Genomic DNA, 13,090 nt, shown 5'->3' on the forward strand with positions numbered 1-13,090 from the left:
GTATGTACACCGTTTATTGCTTCTTTTTGTGCCGCATTTTTACTGGATTCCTGGTTTCCAACAACTGGTCCACGCTCACGGCCTCGTTTCTGTATCTAGTGACCTTCTTCATCCAAACTTTCTCCTCTTCCAGCAGAGTCTTCATGTTTTCTTCGTGATCGTACACATAGTCGTTCAGCCCACCGTATTCTGTCTCTATCACCTCGTCGTCGATGAAACTTCTTAACCTCGAGATGTCTTTCGATTTGAGAATGATTATTTTCTGTGCGGTGTTCCTGTCAACGAAGCGAGAAATCACTTTCCAAAACACGTTGAAGATGGCCGGGGCGTTGATGGCGATCATGGTGCCGAGCCTTTCCGGGTAATGAGAGCTGAGGAGCTTCACAATCGATATCGCGAGCTGAGTATGCGAGGGAGACATGAGATGGGCGGGGAAGTGCTTGAGGTCCACAAGCCATGTCAAGTTTGACACTTTCGTTTTTCTCATCATCCGAATACATCTTTCGATTTGGTACAAAACCACCTTCGTCTTCAATTCTAAATGTTCATCTATGTCGAGATGAACCTTGCTGATCATAATGGGGCGTTTTCGCTTGTCATATCCTAGAAAGAAATTAGCCCCCCTCTTAAGATGAACCTCGATCTCTCGAGCAGAAATAGATTCCGGACGAACGTCTTCTCTCCATACCAGAGATTCGTGCAACATAACCGCCGCTTTGTCAATGTCGTACGAACGGGCTCGCAGGTACCTAAAGATACAGACTGTTAGGGCTCTGGTCTTCATCTGTGGGGGTCAAGTTCTAAAGCCTCTCTTAGCGAGTTAATTTCGTTCAGGCGCGATTCTTCGTGAACGCACCTGCGCAAGTTTTGCGGGCCCACAAGCCTTGCATTCAGCTGATTCCATGGGCCTTGATACAGTTCTATGACTTTTTTTTTCAAACGCTGGGCCGATTCCTCAATACTAGAGGGAGAGTTGCACCCGCTATTCGAAATCGAACTATCACTATCCATCCACGCACAGCAGATACTCTACTCTCAGACCAGTCGCTCCAACAAAAAAGTCCTCAGTGCTCAGGACCTGTCTGTCTACTACACACGACTGTCTGTGTAGTTTGTACACAAAGCGGCACAGAGAATTCATTGTGTCTGGTTTTGCTGTCACGATACGCCGTTACCGTCCTTTATTCAGAATTTTCTGTCAGAACACATTTCGTTTTCAGAAGCCGCAGTGCAAGCTATCCAACACGCGAAGGACCTCGCTAGCGGAACTTATGCCACGTCGACGGTGCCTCCTCTCTCGGTATGAGAGAGAAGCGGCTGAACGACCACCGCCAGCTCTGACTACTGGGGGATGCAGGTTTCGTGCAAATTTGCCCCCCCCGCGGAGCCTCTGCTGAATCGCGGTCTCAACAGCGCGGCGCGGTGACTGTGAGAAGAAACCACATATCACCTATCGGTCTGGCCTCGCTCTCGTCCCAAGCGGAGAGACCCCGACTGTGAACGAGGCCCAGCGGCTCTCTCAGAGGAGAACCAGGTAGAGATCGCCCTCCTCGGCTCGCGACTCCGCGGCCTTCCGTCAGCCAGCGACCAAGCCCCGATACCAACTCTATTTCCAAGGTGGACTCGTAGAGCTGTTCGGGAAAACACAAAACTCGACCCTCGGAATTGTCAACGAAAAACACTAAAGCGCTTTCCAACTGCGCGGACAGCCAATGCACGATCTGTAATGCCAAAATAACAAAAATGTCTAGTTGAACCTTATAATTTTGTACCTTATAATTAATGAATTTTATCTAGGCTTCAAATGTGATATAATGTGCACACAGTGAATGTTGCCTGAAGCATCCTCCAGGCCGGGCCGTGTCTAACTGGAAGGGGAACGGCCATATCTTGTTCGCTACGATACGTCGATACGAAGTGAAAAATGTGGTGATTGCAGAACATTCAGGGTGCTAGAGGTTCTTCTGTTATTACACTTTTGCACCTACTCCTTTTCATGCTTGGGCTTTTATAACTGTGTCAGACTTGGCTACGCGAGACTGAAAGTTGGAATTTTCTCTTATGCTCTGATCGTGAGATTTGTAATCTAGGGAAAGATTTGGAGGCAGGCCCAGAAGCTGCTTAATCCTTTCAGCAAGCCTGCCTCTCTGCTCAATGTTGGCAGCATTTTTAGTCCATACAGAAAAAACATCATCGGTGTTTCGAATCGAGACGACTATTCCGCAGATGTCTTGCCCATCTTCCCCAAATTGGTCTCCCACAAGTGCGAGCAACAAATCCTCCCAATACTTGCTACTCAAGCGTCTTTTCTTTGATACGCGGAATGCAAACTTTCCCCCTTTCCTGTTGGTCTCATCCTCCCACATCGGCTTGATACCTTGCAGAGCATGTCAGACACCTTTTGTGCAGTAATTGCAAAAAGCCGTTGCAAACAAAAAACGTACCAGTTTTGAATAGGTGATAGTCACACGCTATCAACTGGTCGTTGGGCCTCACTAAGTGATTGTAAAAGGCCCAAAACTCTTCCACCTACCCCCAGTGAGGCCCGGAGTCACAGAAATTGTCAGCAATTCCTACGCGAACAAGAAACAAACTACACAATGTCACATCTGCACGGAAGTGTGTCGCTCTTCTTTACAGTTGTACGCGCGCACGCATTTCTGACGTTGAGACAGCATTCGCGTTGTGAATACGAGGTCTCCTTTCCCACAATATTATATTGCGCACCGCAAACGCGCACTTTTCCGCCCTCTCCCTCGCTCATACGCCACACGATATAGACGACGTACTGTTCCGAACCCGCCTATCTTCTTGATGTTTTTTTCATATGTGTCAGCGAGGTTTATGGCCGGTTGTCTCTTTACGAAAAAAAATGTCCAATGATATCTCAAGGGATGTCGTTCTGATGGCGTTGCTTCTCTAGTTGACGGCTCAGCCTCTTGCTCGAGGGTGTCCGTGGTACTGGTTCTGTAGCACGCACGTGGTGGCAGGTGATAACGTGTCAAAATGTAAGTTTAGTTTAGTCGGATCTCGCGTTGATGCCTCTGCGGTGATTTCTCTACTGAGCGGTTAGAGGCATCACCTCTAGACAGAGTTTAAGAACGAGGTGCCGCACCAAACACGTACTCATCGTTTTGCATTATAGGGACAGCCTGTACAACGACACCATCCTCAGAATCAACGCCTGACTCCATTTAATAAATTTCGAGCCTATGATTGAAATAAAAAAGGGGTGGTGTCTCAGGCGGGTGAGATTGTACTTGGTTATGATGACAGCCAAAAATAAAATTTAAACTTGCTGTCTCGACCAAGACTTCTTGACTTTTTTAATGAACGAGGCGCCTTGGGCGTCAGCGCCATCATGCCCTACAGATCCCCTACTCTCCGCGACCCTGATAAAGGCCACATTGCGCGAACCACCCAGAAGGCGCGAACCGCAGGAAAGACACTGTTTTTCCATCTTTTTGCTCGAGACGAAAAGAGTCCCCTGAACCGAACTTCAGATCGCCGTGACAGCTTTGGACCGCGCGGAACCTGCGCCACACCTGTCGACTGTTACCGTACACATATGTACGCTATACACTTTTATTTCTAGCAACTTTTACATTTAAATGTGTATGTACATATCAGTCCAAGTCCTGAAGATTATTCGTTTCGTAGTAGTCGTTGAGAATTGTGTACACTCTTTTCACGGTTCCAACAAAGGGTCCAGTCAACTCGTCTATAGATTCTTGGTCTGCAGCGAGGGTCTCAACGAACTTTTCCCTAGTCGGCAGCGTATAAAACGCCAATCCCACTGTCTTGCGAATGGCCCATCCCTGATGATCGTGCAACGAGGCCTTGTAGGCCACCTCGGCAGAGGTCCTCAAATCTTGATCTTTGCCTAGCTCTTCAAAAAAAAGCTGTTGTTGTTTAGAAAAGCTGTTCAAAAACGGTAAATGAAACACAGTTCCGTACATAAACAAACTTCAATGCACGCAGCAATCTAAGGAAGTGCCGTCCACTGCTATCCTTGGTCCGAACTTTACCGGTATCTACTTCCAACTGCACAAGGTCCAGAACGTGTTCGGACTTCGGATTGTCCTTCAATTCTACTTGATTCTTTTTTATGGTTTGAATCTTTTTGTTAACGTCTAACTCGACGAAATAGAAGACCGTTCCGAATATTCTAAGAAACGCTGTGAGGGAGCTGAACGCCTGTAAAAATGGGTCAACGGCCACATCTTCTGAGCTGCCGTGACAACTGTCTTCCCGGCTTGTAATAATAGAATTTGCAAAATCCTGTATAACGGTATCTAGCATGATGTCTAAGAAATTCAAAGTTAGCAGCTATAATCGAAGTCATAACCGAAGATGCCCGTTCTGTTCACGTGTTCAGGCGTCATGCTACCTTCAGATTATGAATGTACCTTGACTATGCTGGAAAGTATGTCTCGCGAGTGCGACAGCTGCAATCGAAAGGCAAGACTTTAACCTAGGGCGACCTCAATTTAAACACAAATATGTTCTCAAAAATGCTTCTTAATATATCCATAAATTATGAGAGGTACGCTTTCTCGAACGTACACCTTAAAAAGGAATCATTTCTATACTACGGCGGTCGAATTTGATTTTGCTAATTAATGGGTTGCTGCTGCTTGCTGAGAAAGAATGATGAGAGCGTCAGGTCCTAGGCTCCGGAGTCTAGTAAAATTTATGACGTTTCTCCGACCTCAGCTGTTTTTCACGTACACGTCTGCCACGACAAGCTGCATCGGTGCTGGGGTGAGATTCAGCTACATATAACTCATAGGAAGGTACGCTCAAGGGTCCTATCTCCAGCGCCTCGAATAGAAGTGTCTTTGCAAATTCGAGTACATTTCTTATTGTATCTGTTCTGTGCTGAACGCGCCGTCGTTTTCTCAGGTTTTTACTAAAAATTGCCTATGACTTGTGTGTAATTGTGACAGACGTGTGGATGTATGCACATAGAATCCAACAGCCGCTCTCGAGTACTTAGATATCATGGAATCGTTAGACTCACGCGAAAGGCTTTAGAGCCCTTTTAAATTCAGAGCCCACCGAATGCTGACGCAAAGCCTCGTGGTGTGCGTGAGATCACACGCCTTTCCCTCACCGAGTGCGCGCGAACCGGCCCTGCATCGCCGTCAGAGCGCACAGAAGGCCGACATGGGGCGTTCTGAGGTGGTGGCTCACCGTTCGAGGGCCGATCGCTCTCAGACTGTGTACGAAACCGAAAACTACTTGCTCCAAAAAAGCCAGTTTTCATCTTTTTGATGCGTGCGCGTTTTTATTACTGGACACTATTTCTGGGGACAGCGTACTCTCTGCGGGTACATTTGCAAGCTTCCGTATTCCAAACGACCAGGCAAGGGCCGTCTCGAGGTACGAAGAGCTACACCGGCTGAATAGAGCGGGCTGCATTTGAAGGAGGACCACAAGCGGTAAAGTTCTTGTGCATATTTGTACAGCAATAACCAAAGAAACTGTGTAAAGAAAGTGTACCTTGGGCATGTTGTAAACTCACTTTACTGCAGCACACACTTTATGAAACATAAAAAGTGCGTATTTTGTCGGTAAATCTCTGAGGTCAGCGAGAAATATTTACCAGCGTGCGTTTTGTTTCTGTTTGTAGTTACTGAGACAAATTCAGGGTAGGTAACCTCAGGTGAGGGATGTCGCAAATCAGTAGCCCAGTTCAATTCGCTGCAGGGTTTCAAGACACCCTGTCGGCTACTCCCGAGGAGGTCAAGCATCTTCTGACCGAAACGTCCGAGGGTTGGGTTGGAAAGCCGAGATTTGAGCAAATAGGTACGCATCCGTTGTACTCAGATCGGTTGTACGGGGTAGAGAGAAGTCGTCCGCGCTCATTTCCGTTGAAAAAGAGCGTAATAAATAGAGGTGTTGAATGAGGCGCGTAAATCCACGTAGTTTTTTTAGATAGGTAGAGGGGATGAGGGCATAGTAGCGAAAAGTGGAGGGCTTTAGAAAGATGGTTTTTTTTTTTCCTTTGTGCGCTGACGCTGAATTCGACCGAATTATTTGTCTAGATCGGATTCTTCGCGAATTCAGGAGGCATCCCTACTCGCTGGTTCACGCGCGCGGCTTTCTGACGGATCACCTGTCGAACGTTCAGTTTTACGGGCTGAGCGTTTACGAGGATTGGATTAACACAAAGTGGGCAAGTTTAGACGAAGGACAGAGGATTGAAATTGCGAACACGTTGTTCGATTACGCGTTTGAAAATTATAAAGTAGGTACATTTTCTGCGCAGGGGCGGTGCGCGCGAGTGGCGGGGAGGGGTTGGGTCACAGAGGGGGTACTCCAGCGCGGATGGGCGGCGGGGGGCGGGGGGAGGCAGCGGGGTGAAGAGAGACTGACTTTTTTTTTTCTCGCGAAATTGTTCAGAGTTTACCGTCTCCGGTTTTGAATTATTTGGCGAAGGTGATTGCGTGCATTGGAAGAGTTGAGTGGCCTGGGAGGCGCTTCAATTTCTTAGAGCGCCTGTTGATATGCGCGAACAACCCGGATTCGTGCATGCTGGGTGTGTTGTTGTTGAGCGCCGTGTCAGAGGAGTGGATAAGTCCGAGCTGCAAGATTTTGTCGAGTCGGCGCCGGGAGTTGAGAGAGGAGTTGTTGGCGAGCGTGGCTGGCGTATTCGACACTTTCAACCGTTTGTTGCTCGTGTTGTGGGACGGCAAGGCGTCGGAGCTCGAGGGGGGGGGTTGGGCGAGTAGCCTTGACGAGTCGGACAGAGCGTTAGGCAAGGCTGTTTTGAGGGCGACTCAGGCGTTTTTTTCGTGGGTTCCGATAGACCAGATATTCGAATATGCCAAGCCCGACCTGATATTTCGTTTCGTGTTTTTGAACGAGTCGGTGTCTTTAGATGCGCTGGATTGTTTGAATGAGATGCTGGGGAGGAATTGCTACGGTCCGCAGTCGCGGCAGTGCCTTTCTGGGTTGTATGACGTGTCTTTGGGGTTGCTGTCAAAGTTCATCGAGACGCCCGAGCAGTTTTCGACGTTGAGGAGCGAGTTTATGCACAAGTGGACTCAGTTCATCAGTTTGTTTGTGCGGACTCAGTTGGAGGTGAATATGGGTGATGCGAGCATATGTGAGTTCGTGATGTTTTTTGGGAAGTACACGTTGTTGCAGAAGACGCAGGAGCAGTTTTTGGCGTGTTTGGATATTTGGGAAGTGATTTTTACGGTGATGATGAACAAGGCGGAGAACAGGGTGTGGATAGACGCCTGCGCGCAGGTGGTGACTGATTTCGTTCAGTCTTTGCACAGGAGCGTTCTTTTTTGCTGCAACGGAGAGGAGTTGTCGCGTTTGGAGTCGAGGGCGGTGATAGACGAGGGAGCGTTGACGGAGGGTGAGGGAGTTTGCGAGTTGGACGCGCGCATTCACTCGGTGTTGAATTTGGTGTCGCAGGCATACATGTTGTATCCCGGATCGCTGCACCGGGTGTTGATGTTCAGCGTGGCGGATCAGATTAGGAAGTTTGGGAGCGTGCACGTGCTGATGAAAGGCGGTGACGAGGAGAGCCAGAGGCAGGTGTATTACATTTCGAAGGACACGAACACGATGGTTGAGTTGTGCGCGCTGATGGGGAGTCAGTTTTGTCAGTCTTTCGAGACGACGTTTGACGACGGGTTGTTTTTAATAAGGACGTTGATAGACATGCTGAACTACATTAGCGAGAACAAGATATATCAGCACGATCTGAGGGTGGTTCGTTTGTACGCGGAAACATATGGTGCGCTGAGGAGTTTTTCCGAGTGGATAGCGCACTATGCGAATCGGTTGCACGATCACCAGGTGCCGTCTTACGAGGAGCTCGACATTTTACTTTGCAACTTGATTCGGTGCGACATAGACGGTTTGAATTTGCCGGCGTTTCCTTCCGCTGATCGCGGCGCGTTGGAGATCGTTGCCCTGTCCGCGGCCATCCATCTCAGCTCGATTGTTCAGAATGTAAAGTACTCTAACTTGTCCAATCTGGAGCCCGTTTTGCACTTGATGCACCGCGTTCACGACATTGCGTCCGAGCACACTCCGGAGACCCAACGCCACGTTCACGCCGCGGTGGCATTGATTTTCTTGAGTGCCTGGGGCCACGTGGCGAGTCACGCTCAGCAGTGGGACATTCGATCGCAGTCGTTCCAGCGCTACGCCGGGCCGATCATCGCGCCGTACGAGAGCGTGGTCAGCGCGATTCTGAACGGAGACACCGCCCTGCTCGCTCAGGAGCAGGTCAAGGACAGAATCAAGGCCGCGTATTTGTACCTGACAGACCTTATGAACAGCTGCGGAGATGGCCGCCTAAACAGGAACGGATTGGCGATCTTATGGGACACGGTCCAAAGGAGCATCACGCTCAGCATTGATTTGTTTCCCTATTGTCAGGATGGCGACATACTTCTTCATATGCTGCAAGTCTTTATTCAAACGTTCGAGACGCTGAGCGGGTACATTTCGATTGACATGAAGAGGAACATGGTGAGCGCCATCGTCAACTCTCTTACTCAGAGACACTGCCTGGGCCAGATGATAAATGGCAGCGACGACGTGGGGGCCACGGTTGTGACGCGCCTTCTGAAGTTGTTCCGATCGATTCTTCGTCGGTGCGAGTCCGACTTGGTGGACGCCACGCTCAAGTTCTGCATGGAGTCTATTTCTCCGTTTTTGAACCTCTCCGAGACACCGGCGCACGTCATCCAGGCGTTCCACGACGTGCTTGGGGACATCTTGAGCGACCACCACGCCTTTCTGCGTCAGCACGAGGAGTATTACCATGGCGTCATCCACTGCTTCAACCTTCTGCTACAGGCGCAGGACTACAACTACTTCCGCTCCGTCATAGACCACCTCCGAAACGCCAACAAAAAGCAGCTCATCTTTCGACAAGAGGCGTTCTGGAAGCACGGGTACGTCAAGCTCCTCTCGACGCTCTTTCTCTCTATTCTACGGGGCGACCAGTCTTCCCTGGAAGGCTACATCCTGGAAACCGCCTATCAGATCATCGAGGGCGCGGGATTCGATGCGTTTTTCGACCAGTTTGTCCCTGGCTTTATAAATAGTTTAGAAGTAGCTGCACCCCTCTCTTGTGAACGAATGGAGGCGCTCCGGCTCACGCTGGGACGAGAAACAGATATGCCGACGCTCGTGAAAAACTTGGCTGAAATGCTTGGCGATCTCCGCTGTTACTGCTTCCAATAAAAAGGGTTGTACCCAAGCGCGCAAGTGTGCTTTTTGTACTTGCTACAAAAAGTGTTTTTTTTTTTTTCATTTGGGAGCGTACAACCGAGCGGGGAGCGTATTTCTCCCTGCAGCGCGCTAGGGGGAAGAGCCCTCCCCTCTTCTTTTTTTTTTTCTCCTGGCCGACGGCGCATGGAAGACTTCACAGCAGAACTTCGTCGGACGGGAGCATGTCTCCCGGATACGCGATGAACGCCAGAATGCAGGGCACGTACCCTTTTGATATGTTTGTCAGGGTGAACGAATAATTTGGAGGAACCAGAACGGTACCGCCTGAAGAAACGTGAATAACTTTTTTGTCTATTTGCACAGAGAGCTGGCCCTTTTGAACGAAGAAGACTTTGGATTGTCTCGGATCAGCGCCGAACTCTTGTCTCGACCCCGACAGGAGCTTGATCCATCCAGTCACACCACCGAAAGAGTCTGCTATCAGGGCCTTTGGGTTCCCTATGGAGATCGTCTTCCAGGTCGGCGTTTTGATGGCAACGACTCTTTTTTCTTCTCTGCCGCCTTCACCTGGCGCGGCGGATATGGTCCCGTATTGAGTGTCTCCGTGGTCCCCCATCGCGGCCTCGATAGGCGGAGTGGGTAGCCTCCGCCGCCTGGAGGGGCGAAGAGGCGTGGGGATCGAGGTGTTTCGAATTACACCGATCAGTGACGGTATCAACTCGCCCTTTCGGTGCCCGTACACGACGCGTTCGTTCCGCCAAAATTCGAGGGGAGGGAGGCGGTTTCGCTTGGGCCGCCCCCATCGGTCGCGAGGGGTTTTGAGCTGTTCGTATACGTAGGCCGCGGTGTCTCGGTTGGAAGAAGAGGGGCCGAAAAATTCCGATTTCAGAGATTCAAAGTCGGACCGTCTGCTGCTCGGTCTGGAGGGCGGTGCCAAATTGCGATTCACGGGACTCAAAGGCGGTCGGGTGTACCTGAATTTCGCGGGAGAGTAACTTTCCCGCTGCGCTGCATCATCTTCTTCCATGATGTCCGTCCTTTTGTCGTAAGGTGGCGAAAGCGGTGCATGATATGGGTGGTCTGCATCTTGGGGTGAATTCGCGAACGATAATTTTGCACGACTTTCTTCTTGCGATTCTTCCCATTCTTGACGTGCAATCGAATTGCTCGGAAGGCTCTCCTCGTCCTCCCTTACTCCATCGCCTTCTTTTCGCTGCGGCCATATAGACATGCTCTCTTCTAACGTCTCGTCCAGCCTTGAAGGAACGCTCGTGCTATAGCTCATCACTTGACTCTTGAGCGAGTCGCTCAAGTCCTGACTTTCCTCGCCCTCTCCAGCGCTCGATTGAGCGGATCTGGAGGGCGACCCCGCCATGTCGAAAAATGATTTAGGTGAAGGCAACGGGCCCGTTCCCGTTCGACCCCGGTCAGCAGCTGGCTTGTCCTCATCTGCAGTCGGCGGAGACTTGAATATTTCGGTCGACGACTCGAGCTCCGATTCGACCTCCTCTGGATCAGACGCATAATCTAGAAAATGGTCGGGCACAGGTGTGAACAAAATTCTCGGACCTCTGTGAGATCACCGCAATCGCGCTATTTCTCGTACCGGAAACCTCTCGCTCCTTGCTGTCCCCTTCGTATTGCGCCCTCGACGGACTATCTTCTCTGGAAAGACCCCTCCACGAAGACTCGCTCTTCGCACCGTACTGAGAAGCAAAGGACGAAGACGCGGACGGCCATTCGCTGCTCTGGTATCTAGAAGGCGCCTCTGCAAGATAAGAACCCCCGCTGGACTCTCCCACCGTTGACATAATCGAGCCGGCCTGGTCGACCTCGCTCAAATTTATCGTCTCATCTACCTGACTTCCGCTCGCGTCGGCATTCTGTTGCCTCCAGAACTGGACCGGGTCATCGCCCGTGTACGGCTTCCTCTCTGCGGACCATCTAAAAAAAAAAAAAAAAAGTTTTTTTCGTGTTAGCGCCCAGCACAAAGCCACGCACAGAACCTCGGCCACCCCTCAACTCGCTCCCGCAGTCTCACGACCGTCCGCAACGTACAAACTCGAAGCAGCGGCATTTTGGTTGTGTTTGCTCTGTATTTTTTTTAGCACGTTCTTGTATCACGCGCGAAAAGGTGAAGAGGAGAGGGGGTCAGGTCTACGTGCACAACACCCACTTTCTATTCGTGTGTGTGTATGTGTATATTCGTTGCAACCAGACGCAGAGTGATCAATCCACACGAACCATGCTGGCAATCAGAGGACAGGTTCAAACTCCCGACCGAGGCAAAATTGCCGATCCCCTACACGCTTCTCATGAAAGAACAAAACTCAAATGAACAGAGCGCCTGTCATCGCTTTTCGGGGGAGACGGCCGCTTTGTCAAAAAAAAACCTAAATAAAAAAAATCAATGCGCTTGTGACGTACGTCCCCTGTACATTTTTTTTTGCAACACAAAATGAGTCTGGTGCGTCACCCTCCCCCCTCTTCCACGAAGCGACCCCTGTTCTTATCTCCCTTGTCTTTCAGGACGGCACCTTTACGTGGGTGAACAGGTCGAACGTGCTCTTCAGCATTCTCGACGACGACGCCTGGGCGAGGGATCACATAGCACCCAAAACGCGTACGAGATTCGCCGTCATCCCCGCGCGCGCGCGCACTTCACCCCTCCGTCTCTGACCGCATTCCAAGTGGTTTACTTTAAGGGCGTCCCGATGACTCCCGAATCGGAAGAAGAGGAGCAAGGTATGTGCTGCCAACGCATCTTCTCTGCACACGGCCGAGAGTTTGACCTTTCTTTTTCGCCAGTTAACGAACAAATCAAAGATGAAGACAAGAAGTGGACTGACTTGGGCTTCAACGGATTTGTCGCTTCCTTTCGGGCTGAGAAAGAAGGCCAACTGCGATAATCCCGCGGTAATCTCCACATTTTTCTGTACAACCCGCGTAGCCGAATTTTTTTATGCTAAATAACGCGTCATATTTTGCGCTCATGTTTTAGTGGCTTCATTCGTCGCCTTATTTACGCTATGTCTAGAGAAGAACTGAGCGAGGAGGAGTGGCGTCTCAAACTTACCCCAGAACAATTTCGCGTCCTTCGTCAGAAAGGCACCGAGGTGCCGGGCTCTGGAACGTATGCCAAAGTCTACTAAACCCGGTGTCGCCATGCGCGAACCCGAACTAACCCCCTTTAAGCTACTATCGCTTCTCTGAAGAAGGCGTCTACCATTGTCGGGGTTGCGACTCGCCCCTATTTACGAGCGACACGAAATTCGATTCAGGATCTGGGTGGCCCGCCTTTTATGACGCCATTGATGGCGCACTGATAGAAGAGGTCGATGAGAGCCATGGCATGCGCAGAATAGAAGTCAAGTGCGCTAAATGTGGGGGCCATCTCGGGCATTTGTTCAAAGGAGAGCCATACGACATACCAAAGAGGCAAAGGTATTGCATCAATTCTGTTTGTTTGAACTTCAAGAAATAAAATCGGTACTTTCGAGGGCGCTAGCGTAAGCGGGGTCGAGTTCTCTGTTGGTCTGGACCTCGAGCCCCCCTGTTACAATGTTGACTTGACTGTGAAGCGTCGAACAGCGGAGGCGGCTTTGCCAGCGTTCGAGCGCGTGCTGAAGACTGTTATCGACGAGGTTACGCCTGGGGGGAGGGGCTTGGAACAATGTGCGATTTGACAGCTTCACGGCTGAAAAAATGACAGATGTTTTGGGTCTTCGATGGCGGTCATTTCGCGGTCTTCGAGCGTTCTTCTCTTTTTCAATAGTGGCGTTTCCATAGGACGGAGTCTACGCCGACAGCGGCGATTTGAATTCGTGAAATCGAGCCGCTTCGGTGCGAGACAGGCTGTATTTTCTTGTGCAGAGGCAGA

At 50.3% G+C, this 13,090-nt stretch overlaps 5 protein-coding genes and 2 long non-coding RNA genes across 10 annotated transcripts in view; 2 read left to right on the forward strand and 5 right to left on the reverse strand.

The window, feature by feature from the left end:
* The window catches only part of LOC126322729 (uncharacterized), a 35,283-nt gene that overhangs the window by 9,314 nt on the left and 12,879 nt on the right, over positions 1–13,090 (reverse strand). The window contains exons 6-7 of the mRNA XM_049994570.1: positions 10,817–11,154; positions 10,185–10,737 (exon numbers count right to left, since the gene is read on the reverse strand). Of these exons, the coding sequence (XP_049850527.1) occupies positions 10,185–10,737; positions 10,817–11,154 (891 nt within the window). The remainder of the gene's footprint in view (positions 1–10,184; positions 10,738–10,816; positions 11,155–13,090) is intronic.
* Positions 14–1,011, reverse strand: LOC126322698 (phosphatidylinositol transfer protein 3-like). The gene is made up of 2 exons (XM_049994536.1): positions 857–1,011; positions 14–749 (listed from the first exon to the last, which is right to left on the reverse strand). The coding sequence occupies exons 1-2, from the start codon at positions 1,009–1,011 to the stop codon at positions 14–16; spliced, it is 891 nt and encodes a 296-aa protein (XP_049850493.1).
* Positions 1,800–3,249, reverse strand: LOC126322697 (eukaryotic translation initiation factor 4E type 2-like). Its single transcript, XM_049994535.1, has 4 exons — positions 3,127–3,249; positions 2,790–2,967; positions 2,445–2,529; positions 1,800–2,377 (listed from the first exon to the last, which is right to left on the reverse strand). The coding sequence occupies exons 1-4, from the start codon at positions 3,192–3,194 to the stop codon at positions 1,995–1,997; spliced, it is 714 nt and encodes a 237-aa protein (XP_049850492.1). The 5' UTR covers positions 3,195–3,249; the 3' UTR covers positions 1,800–1,994.
* On the reverse strand, positions 3,595–4,489 carry LOC126322701 (uncharacterized). Its single transcript, XR_007559140.1, has 3 exons — positions 4,410–4,489; positions 3,958–4,307; positions 3,595–3,902 (listed from the first exon to the last, which is right to left on the reverse strand). It is a non-coding gene; the product is annotated as an uncharacterized LOC126322701 (long non-coding RNA).
* Positions 4,729–9,283, forward strand: LOC126322688 (exportin-6-like). 3 transcript variants are annotated; one of them, XM_049994524.1, is made up of 6 exons: positions 4,729–4,796; positions 4,950–5,385; positions 5,497–5,561; positions 5,636–5,811; positions 6,051–6,253; positions 6,409–9,283. In XM_049994524.1, the coding sequence occupies exons 4-6, from the start codon at positions 5,676–5,678 to the stop codon at positions 9,220–9,222; spliced, it is 3,153 nt and encodes a 1,050-aa protein (XP_049850481.1). In that variant the 5' UTR covers positions 4,729–4,796; positions 4,950–5,385; positions 5,497–5,561; positions 5,636–5,675; the 3' UTR covers positions 9,223–9,283. The 3 variants fall into 3 exon arrangements, with proteins under 3 accessions (XP_049850481.1, XP_049850482.1, XP_049850480.1); XM_049994525.1 differs by having other exon boundaries at positions 5,654–5,811; XM_049994523.1 differs by having other exon boundaries at positions 4,950–5,561.
* On the reverse strand, positions 9,404–12,110 carry LOC126322692 (uncharacterized). The gene is made up of 5 exons (XM_049994528.1): positions 11,638–12,110; positions 11,455–11,566; positions 11,269–11,324; positions 10,817–11,154; positions 9,404–10,737 (listed from the first exon to the last, which is right to left on the reverse strand). Exons 2-5 carry the CDS (start codon positions 11,455–11,457, stop codon positions 9,404–9,406), a joined length of 1,731 nt encoding a protein of 576 aa, XP_049850485.1. The 5' UTR covers positions 11,458–11,566; positions 11,638–12,110.
* LOC126322699 (uncharacterized) lies at positions 11,698–12,755 on the forward strand. 2 transcript variants are annotated; one of them, XR_007559139.1, is made up of 4 exons: positions 11,768–11,833; positions 11,902–11,955; positions 12,019–12,343; positions 12,406–12,755. It is a non-coding gene; the product is annotated as an uncharacterized LOC126322699 (long non-coding RNA). The 2 variants fall into 2 exon arrangements; XR_007559138.1 differs by having other exon boundaries at positions 11,698–11,955; positions 12,406–12,753.

This window comes from Schistocerca gregaria, unplaced genomic scaffold (assembly GCF_023897955.1).
Source record: "Schistocerca gregaria isolate iqSchGreg1 unplaced genomic scaffold, iqSchGreg1.2 ptg000831l, whole genome shotgun sequence".
NCBI lineage: Eukaryota > Metazoa > Arthropoda > Insecta > Orthoptera > Acrididae > Schistocerca > Schistocerca gregaria.

What these genes read in the sequence shown, in the direction of transcription:
- LOC126322698 (XM_049994536.1), bottom strand. Translation starts at nt 1,011, where the DNA reads ATGGATAGTGATAGTTCGATTTCGAATAGCGGGTGCAACTCTCCCTCT. An exon ending in GGCCCGCAAAACTTGCGCAG is followed by an intron (nt 750 to 856) that starts GTGCGTTCACGA and finishes CTGTATCTTTAG; the next exon opens with GTACCTGCGAGCCCGTTCGT.
- LOC126322697 (XM_049994535.1), bottom strand. Translation starts at nt 3,194, where the DNA reads ATGGAGTCAGGCGTTGATTCTGAGGATGGTGTCGTTGTACAGGCTGTC. An exon ending in CCTATAATGCAAAACGATGA is followed by an intron (nt 2,968 to 3,126) that starts GTACGTGTTTGG and finishes TGCGTGCTACAG; the next exon opens with AACCAGTACCACGGACACCC. An exon ending in CTATCACCTATTCAAAACTG is followed by an intron (nt 2,378 to 2,444) that starts GTACGTTTTTTG and finishes ATGCTCTGCAAG; the next exon opens with GTATCAAGCCGATGTGGGAG.
- LOC126322688 (XM_049994523.1), top strand. Translation starts at nt 5,676, where the DNA reads ATGTCGCAAATCAGTAGCCCAGTTCAATTCGCTGCAGGGTTTCAAGAC. An exon ending in GCCGAGATTTGAGCAAATAG is followed by an intron (nt 5,812 to 6,050) that starts GTACGCATCCGT and finishes TTATTTGTCTAG; the next exon opens with ATCGGATTCTTCGCGAATTC. An exon ending in ACGCGTTTGAAAATTATAAA is followed by an intron (nt 6,254 to 6,408) that starts GTAGGTACATTT and finishes GAAATTGTTCAG; the next exon opens with AGTTTACCGTCTCCGGTTTT.
- LOC126322692 (XM_049994528.1), bottom strand. An exon ending in AATGCCGCTGCTTCGAGTTT is followed by an intron (nt 11,155 to 11,268) that starts GTACGTTGCGGA and finishes TTTTTTTTTTAG; the next exon opens with ATGGTCCGCAGAGAGGAAGC. An exon ending in CAAGGAGCGAGAGGTTTCCG is followed by an intron (nt 10,738 to 10,816) that starts GTACGAGAAATA and finishes ACCATTTTCTAG; the next exon opens with ATTATGCGTCTGATCCAGAG.